Genomic DNA, 19206 nt, shown 5'->3' with positions numbered 1-19206 from the left:
TAGTTTGCAGACAAAAGGAAATAAAAATGATAGTTATTTCATGGTTTTAGGTTACATAGGCTAAAAAGCAAATAAACTTTACTTTAAAAAATCCCTTCACCTTTTCTAATACCCTACATAGGAACCTAACTTTGTTTTTAGTCTCTGCTGGCAGATCTCAAACAGGGTGCTGCCGCTGTGCCTTTTTAGGTCAAGCAGGTAATAAAGTTATTGCAGCAGTGTTTTCAAATCTAGATGGATAAAATGCCATGGTAATATACAGGATATGAAATTCAGTATGCAAAATTTGCAGTTATGTTGCTGAAATGATTCTTCTTATTTCAGCATTTTAGGCAGCAGGAAGAGCCATGTCACTGAGATTAAATACTGTAATTCCACAGACCTTGCAGTTAAAAAAGAATGAATGCAAAATCACATAGGGATTGAAAGACAAAATGATTGTTTAATGTGAGGAGTGGCATATTTAGTATCAAAATGGTTTCCTACCCTGAATTAAATTTTTGCTCAAGAAACTCATGTTATTGGTATACATTCTGGTATTATTAGTGCAACTGTATATTTGATAAAGTCATATTTTATATTCAAATTAGTATATGTACATATGAGTTTCTTCACATGGAAAATCTTTTTTAAAACGTTTACTTGATTTGATTTGACTGAAAGACAAAAGAGAATTATTATATAGGTTTGCAGCTATGCCTTTTTTTTTTAACAAGGTGGATAAATCATTTGATGCCACTTGGTCACTAAGAAATTGCCTAGAAAGTGTTCCTTTGTTCCAGTCAACTAACTCCTTTAATTAAATAGTAACATTTTGTAGGTGTCATGTATCATTGTCAGAGCAATTGGCTAGCTACATGGTTCAGAGATCAAGGTGGTAAATCTTACATTTTGAGGACTTAATTTCATTATCCAAAAATAAATTAAGCAAATTAATAAATAAACACACAAAGTATTGCTATTGCCAACTCCAAATTATGGTTCTGACACTGAAGTGGCAGCCCGTGTCTTCTGGTATGGAATAGACAGAATTTATGTGGATAATTTTTTCTTACAGTGACATGGATAACTTTTTTTTCAAGGTCTTCTTAAAGTCAACCACTCATTCTGTAGCAAATTATTGAACTTAGGCACTGCAACAGAGACTGGGAATATAGCAGTGAAAAAGTTTGATGAGCATGTTACAAAATTTATTGGAAAATATAGAAAAAAGAAAGAGCCTGACCACTTGTGGTCTCACAGTTCCTAATCACTGTTATTACCTTTTTGGTGTATTTCCTTATGGTAGTAGTGGTTAGTGGTTTTCTTTTCTCTCTCTCTCTTTCTTTAATTAATAGGGACATAGTTTTTACCTTGTAAAATGAAAGCTGTAATAAACTAAACATTCAAATGTCACCTGACATTTGTTGTGTAATCTTCACAACTTGTGTTCTTGAAGTGTATGATGGAATGCTACTGAAATACATTAATTTGTGTCAGCATTTTCCCTTTGGAGAATATTGTGATTGCTTAATTTTTTGCTCTTTAGACATAGGTTTAATTGTCTCTTTACATTAAATTTCCAGAAGTGGGATTACTTTAGTCTGTTACCACATTTTTACTTCTTGATATACACTTTTCCAAAACTGTCAGTTCAGTTGTTGTTGAGTAAGTTGCATACTCACATGCCCATTTAACTGTGCCTCATTGACGATGGTTAAGCCTGTGTGAATAAATAATCACATGTTTAGTGTTTGCACCCTCTTCAAAATACGGCTCCAGTACTCTTTTGAGAAATGTAAATGTGTGTGTGCGCTTAGTCACTCAGTCATGTCCCACTCTTTATGACCCCATGGATGGTAGCCCACTAGGCTCCTCTATCCATGGTATTCTCCAGGCAAGAATACTGGAGTGGCTTTGCTTCTCCAGGGGATCTTCCTGACCCAGAGAATGAATCCGGTTCTCCTGCATTTCAGGTGGATTCTTTACCACTGAACCACCAGAAATGAAACAATGTAAATATATGATATAATTTTAGGTAAGTATAACCTCTGGATTTATGAGGGGGAATTATTTTTCACACTGTAGTGTTTCTCTAGGGCAGCCTATACTATTTTGGGATGGAGGATTTTTCATTTTGTGGGACTATCCTGTGAATTTCATGATCAAGTAATCTTGGCTCTAGCCAACTCAAAGCAAGTAACACTCCTCAATTATTAGAACAATTACTGTTAGTGAAAAACCTCTTGGGGAGAATGAAGAAAGTCTTGTTTAGATAGACGTAAGTAATGATGATCTAAAAATACATAGTAAAAATGAATATATATATGTATATATCATTAAAAAAGGGCTTTGTTGTTCCATTGCATTTTTTTCATTCTAAAATATTTCTGCCTATTTATAGCTGTGAAATCACGGGGGTTTATTTCACACTTCTCAGGATTTTCTGTGTATGTGAAATATTGTAAGGGTGGGCAGTGGGGCACAGCACACACTCTTTCCATAGCCATTACATATGTGTAATTTCCATGGAGATGATGATAGGTAACAACAGCCCATTTTGATTGATAAGTGGTCTAGATGCTGGCATAGGAACCTCAGATTTAGCAGTATCCAATCACTCACCTAGAGCCAGACATCCTGGAATGTGAAGTCAAGTGCTTAGGAAGCATCACTACGAACAAAACTAGTGGAGGTGATGGAATTCCAGTTGAGCTATTTCAAATCCTGAAAGATGATGCTGTGAAAGTGCTGCACTCAATATGCCAGCAAATTTGGAAAACTCAGCAGTGGCCACAGGACTGGAAAAGGTCCGTTTTCATTCCAATCCCTAAGAAAGGCAATCCCAAAGAATGCTCAAACTACCACACAATTGCACTCATCTCATGTACTAATAAAGTAATGCTCAAAATTCTCCAAGCCAGGCTTCATCAATATGTGAACCGTGAACTTCCAGATGTTCAAGCTGGATTTAGAAAGGCATAGGAACCAGAGATCAAATTTCCAACATCTGCTGGATTATCAAAAAAGCAAGAGAGTTCCAGAATAATATCTATTTCTGCTTTATTGACTATGCCAAAGCCTTTGACTGTGTGGATCATAATAAACTGTGGAAAATTCTGAAAGAGGTGGGAATACCAGACCATCTGACCTGCCTCTTGAGAAACCTGTAAGCAGTTCAGGAAGCAACAGTTAGAACTAGACATGGAACAACAGACTGGTTCCAAATAGGAAAAGGAGTACATCAAGGTTGTATATTGTCACCCTGCTTATTTAAGTTATATGCAGAGTACATCATGAGAAACGCTGGGCTGGAGGAAGCACAAGCTGGAATTGAGATTGCCAGGAGAAATATCAATAACCTCAGATATGCAGATAACACCACCCTTATTACAGAAAGTGATGAAGAACTAAAGAGCCTCTTGATGAAAGTGAAAGAAGAGTGAAAAAGTTGGCTTAAAGCTGAACATTCAGAAAACTAAGATCATGGCATCTGGTCCCATCACTTCATGGCAAATAGATGGGGAAACAGTCGAAACAGTGGCTGATTTTATTTTGGGGGGGCTCCAAAATCACCGCAGATGGTGATTGCAGCCATGAAATTAAAAGATGCTTACTCTCTGGAAGGAAGTTATGACCAACCTAAACAGCATATTAAAAAACAGACATTACTTTGCCAACAAAGGTCTGTCTAGTCAAGGCTATGGTTTTTCCAGTGGTGATGTATGGATGTGAGAGTTGGACTATAAAGAAAGCTGATTCATGTCAATGTATGGCAAAAACCACTACAATATTGTAAAGTAATTAGCCTCCAACTAATAAAAATAAATAAATAAAATCAGAGCCAGTGGTCTGCTGGAGCCAAAAAATAAAATAAAATAAAAATAGAATAGAAGAAAGAAAAAAAAAAAAAAAAAGCTCAGCACCAAAGAATTGATGCTTTTGAGCTGTGGTGTTGGAAAAGACTCTTGAGAGACCCTTGTACTGCAGGGAGATCCAACCAGTCCATCCTAAAGAAGATCAATCCTAGATGTTCATTGGAGGTACTGACGTTGAAGCTGAAACGTCAGTACTTTGGCCAGCTGATGCAAAGAGCTGCCTCATTTGAAAAGACCCTGATGCTGGGAAAGATTGAGGGCAGGAGGAGAAGGGGATGACAGGGGATGAGATGGTTGGATGGCATCACTGACTCAATGGACATGGGTTTGGGTGGACTCTGGGAGTCAGTGATGGACAGGGAGGCCTGGTGTGCTGTGGTTCATGGGGTTGCAAAGAATCGGACACGACTGAGTGACTGAACTGAATTGAACTGAAACTTTGTGATGTCTGAGCACTAACTTTATTTGATCAGTTCAAGCTTATGAGCCACCTGAATGATGTGATTTGAAGAAAACATCTAACATTGGATTGTTGGATTTAAAAGGATTTTTTTTTCATTTATTTTTATTAGTTGGAGGCTAATTACTTTACAATATTGTAGTGGTTTTTGTCATACATTGACATGAATCAGCCATAGATTTACATGTAGTCCCCGTCCTGATCCCCCCTCCCACCTCCCTCTCTACCCGATCCCTCTGGGTAGTCCCAGTGCACCAGGCCCAAGCACTTGTCTCATGCATCCAACCTGGGCTGGTGATCTGTTTCACCCTAGATAATGCACATGTTTCGATGCTGTTCTCTCGAAACATCCCACCCTCGCCTTCTCCCACGGAGTCCAAAATCTGTTCTGTACATCTGTGTCTCTTTTTCTGTTTTGCATATAGGGGTATCATTACCATCTTTCTACATTCCATATATATGTGTTAGTATACTGTATTGGTCTTTATCTTTCTGGCTTACTTCACTCTGTATAATGGGCTGCAGTTTCATCCATCTCATTAGAACTGATTCAAATGAATTCTTTTTAATGACTGAGTAATATTCCATGGTGTATATGTACCACAGCTTCCTTATCCATTCGTCTGCTGATGGACATCTAGGTTGCTTCCATGTCCTGGCTATTATAAACAGTGCTGCAATGAATATTGGGGTGCACATGTCTCTTTCAGATCTGGTTTCCTCGGTGTGTATGCCCAGAAGTGGGATTGCTGGGTCATATGGCAATTCTGTTTCCAGTTTTTAAAGAAATCTCCACACTGTTCTCCATAGCGGCTGTACTAGTTTGCATTCCCACCAACAGTGTAAGAGGGTTCCCTTTTCTCCACACCCTCTCCAGCATTTATTGCTTGTAGACTTTTGGATAGCAGCCATCCTGACTGGCGTGTAATGGTACCTCATTGTGGTTTTGATTTGCATTTCTCTGAGAATGAGTGATGTTGAGCATCCTTTCATGTGTTTGTTAGCCATCTGTATGTCTTCTTTGGAGAAATGTCTGTTTAGTTCTTTGGCCCATTTTGTGATTGGGTCATTTATTTTACTGGAATTGAGCTTCAAGAGTTGCTTTTATATTTTTGAGATGAATCCTTTGTCTGTTGCTTTGTTTGCTATTATTTTCTCCCAATCTGAGGGCTGTCTTTTCACCTTACTTATAGCTTAATTTGTTGTGCAAAAGCTTTTAAGTTTCACTAGGTCCCATTTGTTTATTTTTGCTTTTATTGCCAATATTCTGGGAGGTGGGTCATAGAGGATCCTGCTGTGATTCATGTTGGAGAGTGTTTTGCCTATGTTCTCCTCTAGGAGTTTTATAGTTTCTGGTCTTACATTTAGATCTTTAATCCGTTTTGATTTTATTTTTGTGTATGGTGTTAGAAAGTGTTCTAGTTTCATTCTTTTTCAAGTGGTTGACCAGCTTTCCCAGCACCACTTGTTAAAGAGGTTGTCTTTTTTCCATTGTATATCCTTGCCTCCTTTATTGAAGATAAGGTGTCCATAGGTTTGTGGATTTATCTCTGGGCTTTCTATTCTGCTCCATTGATCTATATTTCTGTCTTTGTGTCAGTACCATACTGTCTTGATGACTGTGGCTTTGTAGTAGAGTCTGAAGTCAGGCAGGTTGATTCCTCCAGTTCCATTGTTCTTTCTCAAGATTACTTTGGCTATTTGAGGCTTTTCGTATTTCCATACAAATTGTGAAATTCTTTGTTCTAGTTCTGTGAAAAATACCGTTGGTAGCTTGATAGGGATTGCATTGAATCTATAGATTGCTTTCGGTAGTATAGCCATTTTGACAATATTGATTCTTCCAATCCATGAACACGGTATGTTTCTCCATCTGTTTGTGTCCTCTTTGATTTCTTTCATCAGTGTTTTATAGTTTTCTATGTATAGTTCTTTTGTTTCTTTAGGTAGATATACTCCTAAGTCTTTTATTCTTATTGTTGCAATGGTGAATGGTATTGTTTCCTTAATTTCTCTTTCTGTTTTCTCATTGTTAGTTTATAGGAATGCAAGAGATTTCTGTGTGTTAATTTTATATCCTGCAACTTTACTATATTTGTTGATTAGCTCTAGTAATTTTGTGGTCGAGTCTTTAGGGTTTTCTGTGTAGAGGATCATGTCATCTGCAAACAGCGAGAGTTTCACTTCTTTTTTTCCTATCTGGATTCCTTTTACTTCTTTTTCTGCTCTGATTGCTGTGGCCAAAACTTCCAAAACTATGTTGAATAGTAGTGGTGAGAGTGGGCACCCTTGTCTTGTTCCTGATTTCAGGGGAAATGCTTTCAATTTTCACCTTTGAGGGTAATGCTTGCTGTGGGTTTGTCATATGTAGCTTTTATTATGTTGAGGTATGTTCCTTCTCTTCCTGCTTTCTGGAGAGTTTTAATCATAAATGAGTGTTGAATTTTGTCAAAGGCTTTCTCTGCATCTATTGAGATAATCGTATGGTTTTTATCTTTCAATTTGTTAATGTGGTGTATTACACTGATTGATTTGCAGATATTAAAGAATCCTCACATTCCTGGGATAAAGCCCACTTGGTCATGATATAGGATCTTTTTAATATGTTGTTGGATTCTGTTTGCTAGAATTTTGTTAAGGATTTTTGCATCTATGTTCATCAGTGATATTGGCCTGTAGTTTTCTTTTTTTTGTGGCATCTTTGTCTGGTTTTGGAATTAGGGTGATGGTGGCCTCATAGAATGAGTTTGGAAGTTTACCTTTTTCTGCAATTTTCTGGAAGAGTTTGAATAAGATAGGTGTTAGCTCTTCTCTAAATTTTTGGTAGAATTCAGCTGTGAAGCCATCTGGTCCTGGGCTTTTGTTTGCTGGAAGATTTTTGATTACAGTTTCGATTTCCTTGCTTGTGATGGGTCTGTTAAGATCTTCTATTTCTTCCTGGTTCAGTTTTGGAAAGTTATACTTTTCTAAGAATTTGTCCATTTCTTCCAAGTTGTCCATTTTATTGGCATAGAGCTGCTGGTAGTAGTCTCTTATGGTCCTTTGTATTTCAGTGTTGTCTGTTGTGATCTCTCCATTTTCATTTCTAATTTTGTTAATTTGGTTCTTCTCCCTTTGTTTCTTAATGAGTCTTGCTAATGGTTTGTCAATTTTGTTTATTTTTTCAAAAAACCAGCTTTTAGCTTTGTTGATTTTTGCTATGGTCTCTTTAGTTTCTTTTGCATTTATTTCACCCTAATTTTTAAGATTTCTTTCCTTCTACTAACCCTGGGGTTCTTCATTTCTTCCTTCTCTAGTTGCTTTAGGTGTAGAGTTAGGTTATTTATTTGGCTTTTTTCTTGTTTCTTGAGGTAAGCCTGTAATGCTATGAACCTTCCCCTTAGCACTGCTTTTACAGTGTCCCATAGGTTTTGGGTTGTTGTGTTTTCATTTTCATTCATTTCTATGCAGATTTTTATTTCTTTTTTGATTTCTTCTATGATTTGTTGGTTATTCAGAAGCGTGTTATTTAGCCTCCATATGTTTGAATTTTTAACAATTTTTTTCCTGTAATTGAGATCTAATCTTACTGCACTGTGGTCAGAAAAGATGACTGGAATGATTTCAATTTTTTTGAATTGACCAAGACTAGATTTATGGCCCAGGATGTGATCTATTCTGGAGAAGCTTCCATGTGCACTTGAGAAAAAGGTGAAGTTGATTGTTTTGGGGTGAAATGTCCTATAGATATCAATTAGGTCTAGCTGGTCCATTGTGTCATTTAAAGTTTGTGTTTCCTTGTTAATTTTCTGTTTAGTTGATCTATCCATAGTTGTGAGTGGGGTATTCAAGTCTCCCACTAGTATTGTGTTACTACTAACTTCCTATTTCATACTCGTTAGCATTTGCCTTACATATTGCGATGCTCCTATGTTGGGTGCATATGTATTTGTAATTGTTATACCTTCTTCTTGGATTGATCCTTTGATCATTATGTAGTGTCCTTCTTTGTCTCTTTTCACAGCCTTTATTTGAAAGTCTATTTTATCTGATATGAGTATTGCGACTCCTGCTTTCTTTTGGTCTCCATTTGCGTGAAATGTTTTTTTCCAGCCCTTCACTTTTAGTCCATGTGTGTCCCTTGTTTTGAGGTGGGTCTCTTGTAGACAGCATATATAGGGGTCTTGATTTTGTATTAAAAGTATTTTAATATATTAAATAAAATTTTTTACTTTCTCAATGCACAAATGTGTCAACATAATTAAAATGGTGATTTATCTGAAAAATGATTCATAGGATTTACTGACTACATAACTGATATGGGCAAATATTATGAGGTAGTAGTCCAAAGAGTGAATGGAGAGGTATTCAGCTGCCTAAGAATTCATTAGGATTGGAAATCTGAGGTATAAGTGATAAGAGTGAAAATCATGAAAGAACTATTAGTCTTCTCATAAATATATTTGCATTACAGTTTTTAAAATCTGACTGCAGGGTAAACTTTGTTACATTTTATACATCAAAACACTTCCAACTGTTTAGTGCATGTTTTTACATCTTAGGAAAAATTGAGAGAAATTATGTTGCCATCTATGTGATATCAAATGCCCCCTAACAATGTTCTTTATTGTTTTCCATTTCTTATGGAAGGAAAGGCCATCTTCTGTTCATCAGTGTTATTATTTCAAATTTGTTGAAACAGTCAAGTACCATTACATTATATTGTTATCCTTTTGAGGCATAATTTAAGATCATTTAAAACTGTCATAGGGTAGCTGATAAATAAAAGCTTGAATTATTTTGTATACTGATGTTATTCTTCCTGCTTTTGTCGCTAATGTTCTTTTCCACTTACTTGAGCATTTAATAGGTGATGTGGAAGAAAATTAGACAAAATGAAGCATGAACTAGTAAAGTTTTCTTTTTAAACTGTACCTGGGTCAAAATTTTAATAAGAGGAATGATAAAGGAGTAGAATGATATTGATTTGAATTGATCTGTTCATTTAAGTAAACAAATGATAGCAAATAAATAACTCCAAGGCAAATATTCTAATTGTATTTTTATAGGAATTTAGACATAGAAAGGGAACATTAACTCTTATAGCCATTTCCAGTAATAATTTTCATCCTCTACTTTTTCATTTCCTTTAAAAATAAATAGCAAGAAAAAAGCAATGTGGATAAATTATTGCCTCAAAAATAATTTCAACTGTTCTGAACCTAGCTAGGAACGATCCTAGGAGAATTATTTTCCTAGCTTCCTACCAACTAGAATAAAGGTAGAGCCGTGATGTCTCCCAGGAGTAAGGATGAGTTCATAATCCATGTCTGTAATAGGCTGAAAAATGGTACCAAAAATCTAAGATCCTAATCTCTGGAACCTATGACTACTTTGAGCAAACTCTGGGAGATGGTGAAGGACAGGGAAGCCTGATGTGCTGCAGTCCAAAGAGTTGGACACGTCTGAGCGACTGAACAACAGCAATGACTATTACCTTATCTGGAAAAACTGTCTCTGGGGATGTGGTTAAGCCAAAAGTCTTGAGATGGGGATAGTATTTTGTATTACTCATGTGGACCCTGCATGTGGATATAATCACAAATACCTTCCTTAGAGTCTCAGACGGTAATCAATCTGCCTGCAATGCAGGAGACCTGGGTTTGATTCCTGGGTCAGGAAGATTGCCTGAAGAAGGAAATGGCAACCCAATCCATTATTCTTGCCTGGGAAATCCCTTATAAGGAGAGGATTGGAGGGATTTGGCTACAGAGAGAAGAGGAATAGGCAGTGTGAACTGTGAATAGAGACTGGGGTAATGTGGCCCCAAGCCAGCAGATACCAGCCGCCAGGAGATGCCAGAAAAGGCAGGATACTGATTCTCCTCTAGAGCCTTTGGAGGAAGTATGTCCTGGTACCACCTTGATTCCAACCCAGTGATTCTGATTTGGAACACCTGGCCCTAGAATCATGACAGAATAAATTTCAGTTATTTTAAACTTACACTTTTGAGGTAATTTGTTACAACAGTCTTCGGAGACAAAGGCATTTTTATTGCCTGCTTCTATAATGAGAAGGCTTATCTCAAGATACTTTTTGTCAAGCCTTCTCTGACAAGTAAATAAAACAATGTGGAAGGATATAGGATTGAGAGGTATTTAATGTATTTATTTGGAAGGACAAATGTAGAAGTGTCATTTGCTTTGATAGTTACTTTGTTGAGTGACTTTTTTCTGGCCTCATAGCTTCAACTTCTGATTTTGCATTTTATGAACTCAGTGTTGATAAATGACATGTCTGTTTATAAATAGCATTGTACTAGGAATAGTTGAATGAGAATATTCTTTCATAATGACTTACTTTGATTCCAAGACACTTAAAAATTATTTGAAATAAGAAAACGAATAAAGCAATTTGAATGTATAATTGCAATTTTATAATAGATTTAGGTCTAGAATAATGAATCTAAGTCATTAATTGGAAGTTAATTGGTAACATCAGCAAAGTTTATCTTGTATTTTGGGGATTGCACGCTTCAGTTGATACCTATTGTACAGCTGGGATTTATTCACACCACACCTCTGGGTCTGATAGTGTATTAAGTTATGAAGAATATTAATATTGCTGCAGAACAATTACTTGTTCATTTGCTAACTGATTAAAATTCATGCATAATTTATTGAAATGAATAGAGGTTTTATAAATAAGCCACCTTGTTCTCAAGGGGCTAAAAACAAAATGCATATGCTAATATGAGGCAACTTTTTACCTCCAACATAAAATTTAATATGTATTGGTATATTAGTCTCATTGATGTTAGGTTTCACTTATCATCATGCTGTTAATCAATGTATATGTTTTTAAGCCTCTGAATATTGCCACAGTTTCAAATTTGAGATAGTGCTTTGATTACTGGACTGCCCTTTTGTTGACTTGACCATACTAAGTGAGATGTAAAACTGATCAGAGTGAATTATTGCCCTCTTTGGTCCAGGAACCTGATTATATCAAACTCAGTTCTTCATGTACACAAAACACTAGTGTTGAATATTAATTTTCGAGTTTAAAATTTATATGCTCCTTGGCAGAAACAAAACAAAGCAAAACAGCATCAAATATAAGGCTTGTTGACATGCTTAGAAATGTAAAGTCTTTTAAAATTCTTAAAATTATGCCTAGTGTGCCAATGAGAAAATTATAATGCTAAGAAATCAAATAACATGTGCAGGTTTACTCAGCTCGTAGTGTATGCATTTTAAAAACTAGATCTCTTGACTTTAAATTTCATTTTCTTACACATGTCATTTCTTTATAGAAGAAACATCATGCTTTACTTTTTCACTTGTTTCTAATAGTATGTTTTGTTGTAGCTTTCCTCTGCTGTTCTCCTCTTTTGTTTTCTCCTTTATTTTCCATGACAATAATGTGCAGAGTTGTGATGGTTCAGATTTTACATTCAATGTACACTTATTAGGTCAGGTTTCACCCTACGCATAAATTTATAGATTAATCCCAATGTTTGTTATGTATGACTCATTTGGCAAATTATCCAGTCATGTAAAATATCAGAGCTCTGCAGGTTATTGTTCAGCTGTGATATGAGTGAGGCATCGCTGCTCTGGGTTAGAATCCCAGTATGCTGTGAATTTAGTATCATTTCCTACTTAAATTAGTCAGCACATGAGCCATCTGGAATGAAAACAAACATTACAGATATGAGGCAGCTCAGTTTATCGCAAAATTCAGACTGCTTCTTAAAATATGTGCAACACTTAGATAGTCTGGGAAGATATTTGCATTTTTTCTATTACATTCATTCCTCTATTCAGTTTCATTTTAGTTTAAGGTTTAGAAAATATATCAACTCTTTGTCTACCAAAAGTTTTATAAACTTGAAATATAAAAGTTGTCAGACTAGTTGCTAAAACTTCATGGTATGAATTGTCCAGCTTTTTTCATTTAGCTGATACATGAAAATTCTAAACTATTTTGATATTATTTAGACTTTTTCTTCTGTAGCTTCTCAATGGAATTCAGCTGTGAAATTGTAAATATTAGTTCACCCTATACCCAATTTTGAATATATGCTGTTGAAAAGAATTTTCAAACCATTAGAGATTTTGTACTTAAAATTTATAAATCAGGTGTTAAGAACTACCTTTCTATAAGAAATAGAAACAATTTTAAATGTAAGCAGTTTATAAAGCTCTTGGTCCCAGTGGCTCAGATGGTAAAGCATCTGCCTGCAAGGCAGGAGAGCCAGGTTCAATTCCTGGGTTGGGAAGATCCCTTGGAGAAGAGAATGGCAACCCGCTCCAGTATTCTTGCCTGGAAAATTCCATGGACAGAGGAGCCTGGCAGGCTACAGTCCATGGGGTTGCAAAGAATCAGACACGACTAAGTGACTAACACTACAGTACTAGTTTATATAGCATACAAATAATCTTAATCTGAGCTTTATTTTCACTTTAAACAGGAGAGTAGTGAAGCACAAGTTCATATGATTTTACTGATAACTAGTTTGAAAGCTGTTGTGTAATGATGATTCTTGATGTGAGTGACTTTATATTCTAAAAGTCCTTTGGGCAGAAAAAAAAAACAAGTGTTACTCACTAGGTACCTCTCCCTCCAACATCTGATATCTCAATCTCGGTATCTATTTCCTACATAACTCTCAATTTAAAATAATGAATTTGCTGATTTATTATATCTCCCTTGCCATGTTCTATGAATACCCAATGTGTAGAGTAGCTTCAGTTCAGTTCAGTCGCTCAGTCGTGTCCGACTCTTTGCGACCGCATGAATCGCAGCACGCCAGGCCTCCCTGTCCATTACAAACTCCCGGAGTTGACTCAAACACATGCCCATCGAGTCGGTGATGCCATCCAGCCATGTCATCCTCTGTCGTGTGGTAGCTCTTCTTGGCCGCCGCCCCTGACCTCGGACGTGGGGAAGCTCCTCTCGGCCACGCTTCTGCGCGGTCCGTCGCAGCCGGCGCGCTTAGAAGAGCTTAGCAGTTAGTAATTACTCAATGTATATTTATCATATGAATTTTGGAGGAAGATTCTTGAAAATTAACCTGTATAGAGATTTAGTCCAGCTTGTTTTATTCTTCATGTTTGGGATGTTTGTAAGACAAGGGTTCAAAAGGGGAAACTATACATTGGAGTTTAAAAGCAAATTCTGGGCTACACTGGAAAACTGTACCAGAAGTATAAGTTTGTTTTTTTTTTTCCCCCCCAGTGTTGTATTATCAGCATTCATTGCCATTAAAATAGGAAATCCAGTTTAAAAAAATATCAGCTGTATTTTCTTGTTTCTATCTGCATCTTCTCCTTGAGATGAAGGGGTGGACTCCAAGAGAAGCATTGTGTGGTTGCATTTAATAGCTTTTCTTCATATAATGTGCCTTAACTTTTTTTAAAAAACACCTTTGAAGCAATATATTAACACTTTCCCTTAAAGTCTTTTGGCTCCCCAAGAAGTGTTCTTTCTGAGACTTAGAGAAGCTTCCACCTGATCGCAATGTACTAATTAGAGTTCATATGGACAGAGCTAAAGCTATGGGGTCTTTCACAAAGTTCAGTATCAAATTTCACCTCTATTGTTGTTAAGGTGAAATAGTTCCCTTATTCATTATTTATCATATTCATAAGTTCAAAAATTGATATATTGTTTCCCAAAGTTTCTTTCTAAGATATTCAAGATTAAATTGCAGTGCACCTTTGACATTTGAGTTTAATATTTGATGCATTGCCTTATCACATGCTCCTCCCAAAGGCCAGTGATATGTGATGATTTGTGATTTTGCCTCGCTGTCAGTTTCAGTTTATTATATTGAGAGATAGATACATGGAAACAAGTCAGCACTCAGCATCAGCTCCTGAGTTCAATGTTGCTATGCCTTCTTTTCATTTCATCTGCACGAAGTCTGCAGAAGTTAAAGAAAAAAACCCAAAAAACAGCAGGAAGAAAAACATGACTTGGCCATATTTTATGAACAAAATAATTAGTTATAGCAGTATTCATTAACATGGAGATTTGTCAAGATCTTAGTTCCTCAAGAATGTTAATGATCAACTGTACTGTGTTTAGTAGTTAATCAGGGCTATCTATCTCTAAATATTTTCTTTTTATTTCCCTTGGTTACTTTGTCTTTACAAATTTATCTCCTGGAGAGGCATGTTTTTAATTAAAAAACAAAACAAAACAAAACTTGTGGTAAAAGGGTCATATCCCATCTGTGAAAGTATTTTCTGTTTAAAAGTAAAGTTTCCAGACCACTCATTCCCAGTTTTCTTTTAAATATTTATTATGAACTCCTAAATAGAATAGTCCTTAAGCCTTTAGACTTCTGTGCATTATAGTCTTTTGGATTTTTAGCTAATGGGATTGTACTTTCATCTCTCCTAGAACCACCGAGACCCATTGCTCCTCCCCAGCTGCTAGGCGTTGGGCCTACATACTTGCTGATTCAGCTAAATGCCAACTCCATCATTGGCGATGGTCCTATTATTCTGAAAGAAGTGGAGTACCGAATGACATCAGGGTCCTGGACAGAAACCCATGCAGTCAATGCGCCAACTTATAAATTATGGCATTTGGATCCAGATACCGAATATGAGATCCGTGTTCTACTTACAAGACCAGGTGAAGGCGGAACGGGGCTTCCAGGACCTCCACTAATCACCAGAACCAAATGTGCAGGTAAGACTGAAGAGCAGGCTACTCAGCCTACTGAAGGAATCTAGCATAAGACATAATATTTTTACAACATTAAAATTTCTAATACTTTGGTACATGATTAGTCATATTATTCTAAGATTTCCAGAGTACTTGGTAAATTGTAGCCTTAATTATGTCATAAATTTGACCGATTTAAGGGCAGTGTGAATGTTTCTTTATTATCATTATTATGAATCTAAAGTCTTTTCTTGAATGGTAATTTTGCTCAGCTTTCTTGTATTTAGCCCACAATCTCTGATTGATGCCAGTGAACGTATTATTGAGAGAGAAAACCTTCACAGTTCAAGCAAGTGTTGAGTACCTTTCTACTGTGTGCAAATTGTGTTTCTTGATAATTTTGTTATGGTCAGAGCAGAGGCTATATCTGATAATATGCATAAGAAAAGTTACTCTGATTCAATCCTCAATAAAGTCTATTCAGAAAATCCTGTTGAGGATTAATGCAGCAGCTTGAGACCCAGCTGTAAAATACCGAGGCTTTTCTTAAGTTTTTAAGGCTTGTATTGTCTTCCTCATGCCTACAACAGAGTGGTGAAAATAACAGCATATGGAGAAAACACTAAGAAATAATGAAAAGTGAAATAAAAAGTACTGTATAGACATGCATCCTGTTCCTTATTGCAACGTATTGTTATAATGAGAGAAATCATTAGCTATTTATTAAATCCACTGAAAAGTTTAATTGTCTAATTTATTGAGTGCGCTTCTATTATACTATTTAATTGTTTCATTGTTGAAAATAGTTTAATTTTTTAATTTAGTTGAAAGAGATTTTTTTTTTTCGTCAATCATTATGTTGAAACACACCTGCAGAGTTAATTCATAGGTCTGTATGTCTTGAACATTTAAAGATTTAGGTTCTGAAAATTGAAAACTAAGAACATAGGGATCTATGAAAATGTAAATGCCTGTAATGTGTCTTTTGTTTCTTTGACATCTGTTTAACAGTTACAATATTCTGAGGCTACCCACCAAGAGTACTGATCTAACATTAAAGTAAAATTCATGCAATTACCTGATGTATTGTCATCCCTAAAAATATTTTATTCTGACTTAAGTTTTATATATTCATATTTATATATCTGCTATATAAATATTGAAAAAATGCTCACTAGTAGGAAGCTTCACTGCTGAATTTTTAGTCTCAGATTTAGACAATAGAGAGTTTACTAATTTTGCTGATTGTGTCATATGTTTATCTTGTGGTTGGAAAATAGCTTAATCCTGAAGACCTTAGGTAAGTCTCTGAGGCTCAGCCTAAATCACACAATTTGCTTTTCACATTTTCAGTACAGCAAAGTATTTTCATTTTAAGTAATATGACAAATTATTCTTATTGTAGTAGGTGAATTTCCTGTGGGGTAAAGCAAGTTGACTCTACAACCTCAACTAGTCAGAGAAATAATTTAAAAAGGAAGCGATATGGAAATTGAGGAGTGACTCACTCTTGCAGAATTAATACCCAGTGATGACATAGCATGAGGAATGGTGGGTCTGTTTTACTGGAGAAATTGTCTACACGTATTTTCTGATAAAATTACCTTTCTCTCCCTTTACATTTAATCCTTACAAGGTATATACAAATTAAAGTAATAAATGTTAATTTACTATTCAAGTGAGCTTCCTCTTGATTTCTGGGCCCAAACTTCTTTCTTTTAAATATCTCATCTGCCTTATTTTTTACCAAAATAGATCCTTAAAATTTAGCAGTACCACATAATGGATTGTTAATATAATATAAGTTTTTAACCTAGAAATTATTTGAAATTGGTCATTAGTCTGAGGGTCAATGGAAATTGCAAATAAATGAAATTGTGTTTTAAGGCTAGTTATGCTGTATTAAGTGGATGGAAACAACATTTTGAGGAACATTGATTTATCCCTGTTGAATGCTTATGTTCAGAATGCCTATTAAGCTGAAATAAGTAAAAATATGACTGTAAAGTGCTTTGAGGTATTTTACTTTGAGAATAACCTTATGTGTGTGGGAGGGGATAGAGTAAGAATAACTTACACTCATAGCTGCTTTCAAATTTATAAATGTCTTGACATTTTGAAATTATATTGGTCTTTTTTTGATATGTTATTTGAAAAACATTTAATTTGTGGGCTCTGTGGCATAAAATGGTATCAAGCTCATTCATTTGCAGTTTTACTTCCAACCGTAAAAAAGTTTGTTTTTGAAACTATCTTTCACATGTGGTGAGTCTTTGTCACATATCTTTACTAATTTATTAATGTTCTCATAGGTGTGTTTGATGTAGGTTTTATGGTAAAAAATGCTTATAGACTAGATTTTCAAGTACATTGTAGACTGGAGAGAAACTATGGTCACTCTTTTATAAGAATGTCTACTAATTGTCCTCTCTTATTAGCAAAAGAGGGAAAACTTATGGAATTAGATGTTCTATTAGCTTTTAAATAATCTCTGAAAAGCAGAAGTTAGGTATAACTGATGAACATCACATATCTAAACACAGAGTCAGTATAGGTTAAAATTATGACATCCATCTACCTCCCCTCTTCAAGAGTCCTTTCCCCGAGTTTAAAATCCCTCAGACCCTACCAGCGTGAATGTCATCACTGGCCTCAGTCTGGTGTTTTATAGCAACAGAACAGAACACAACTTATGCTGACTATGATATTCTCTGATATTTAGTACAAAAATTCATAACCTGGGAAAATAATCCCCTTAAGATGACAAAGATAACTTTTGGAGAAGTTCTTATCTAATTCTATTAAATAGTGTAAACTCTGAATATTGGTTCTGTAAACCATTCCATTTTAAGAAATATTGGTAGAATGCCATGTGGTAGGGTAATGTTTTACCATTAGTATCATCTGGTTGAATATTTTTGTTTTGAAATAGCTATTTTAATGCATTCTACATGTTAGACCACCAAGAAGCCTTGAAGATAAGTATAAATTTTTTTAGCTCTATGTGTGTGTCTGATATCAATTTCACATGAAGTTTTTATAAGTAACAAATAGGGTGATGATGACTTCCTGCCTCTCAGAAATTCTTATTTTTTTATTTTGGTTTATCAAACAGAGGAACAATTCTTGACTACTAGATACCTATCAGAGAGTAATTAGTTTATATTTACTGTCTTTAAAACTGCATTTTAATGTAGTTAAGCCTTTTAAATTGTACTTCTGGCAATAGTAATTTTTTTTCTTGGCAGAAATCTGTCAATAAATAATTTTACAGCAAGTTAATGAGTTGGCTTTATTTATGTGTGTTAATGAGTAAATTTTATATTTTAAATGCAAGTGTAGATTTTCATAATTCAGTATTGACTGATGCTGCCTTATAATTACTTGGATATAATTATCCCAGTTTTGTAGCTGGTGAATGTAAGACTTAGGAAAAACAAAGTAAAAAACAATGATTTCTCTTATCTTTAGCCAACTGGGCAACTGGGGCTCATACCTATTCTCTGGTACTTGAAAAGCTGAATTCTTTCCCCTCTTTCTCCTACTATGGGCATTTTTGTTTCCCCTTTCAGAAGAATGTAGCATGGATATATGAAAGTACGGTATCTGGGAGGGATATACATTTTTATAAAATAGAATCTGCATGACTGAATTATTCCTTGAGAAAACATAGCTTAATATTTGCAATTTCAGTTTTATTGAAAGCACAGTTGATTAGTGTACTTAACACTCAAGTATATGCTCTTTGAAATATTTTAAACAGTTAAAGAAGTGTAAAATATGTTTTACTCTATCCTTTTCTGAAAATGTTCTGCCTAGTTCCCATACATTTCTTTGTTTTCCATCTGAAGTACATTAAAATCATTTGGTAAGTACAATTACCTGCTTCAGGGTCACTCACGTTAGGAGAGGTGGTAATTACAGCCTCTGTGGCTGTAGCCAGCTATGCTTGCCTCCTGCTTCTCTACGTGCCTGAGGGTATGATTATTTCACTGTTAGCCTACAGCCTGACCCATGTTATTGTTCACATAATGCTTTTTCAAGCATTTTATACATTTTAAAAAATGTATACATGTGAAGTTGTCTTAAATGGGAAGTAATTCGAAAACTCCATTGAACAATCAAAGAAAGCACACTTGTTTTTTCAGAGTGTCTATTTCCCCTGGGTATGCCATCTGGTATAGAAGCTGAGAAAATACAGTTTTCTCTTTCTCTTATTAAATGGAA

General features: G+C 35.4%; 1 protein-coding gene across 5 annotated transcripts in view; it reads left to right on the top strand.

Moving 5' to 3' along the window:
• The window catches only part of PTPRK (protein tyrosine phosphatase receptor type K), a 602016-nt gene that overhangs the window by 357575 nt on the left and 225235 nt on the right, over positions 1-19206 (top strand). For all 5 annotated transcript variants that reach the window (XM_043888551.1, XM_043888552.1, XM_043888550.1 and 2 more), the window contains exon 7: positions 14710-15003. In XM_043888551.1, the coding sequence (XP_043744486.1) occupies positions 14710-15003 (294 nt within the window). The remainder of the gene's footprint in view (positions 1-14709; positions 15004-19206) is intronic.

Source organism: Cervus elaphus, chromosome 26, assembly GCF_910594005.1.
Source record: "Cervus elaphus chromosome 26, mCerEla1.1, whole genome shotgun sequence".
In the NCBI taxonomy this organism is placed as follows: Eukaryota; Metazoa; Chordata; class Mammalia; order Artiodactyla; family Cervidae; genus Cervus; species Cervus elaphus.
This window is presented reverse-complemented; position numbering and strand designations above follow the sequence as displayed.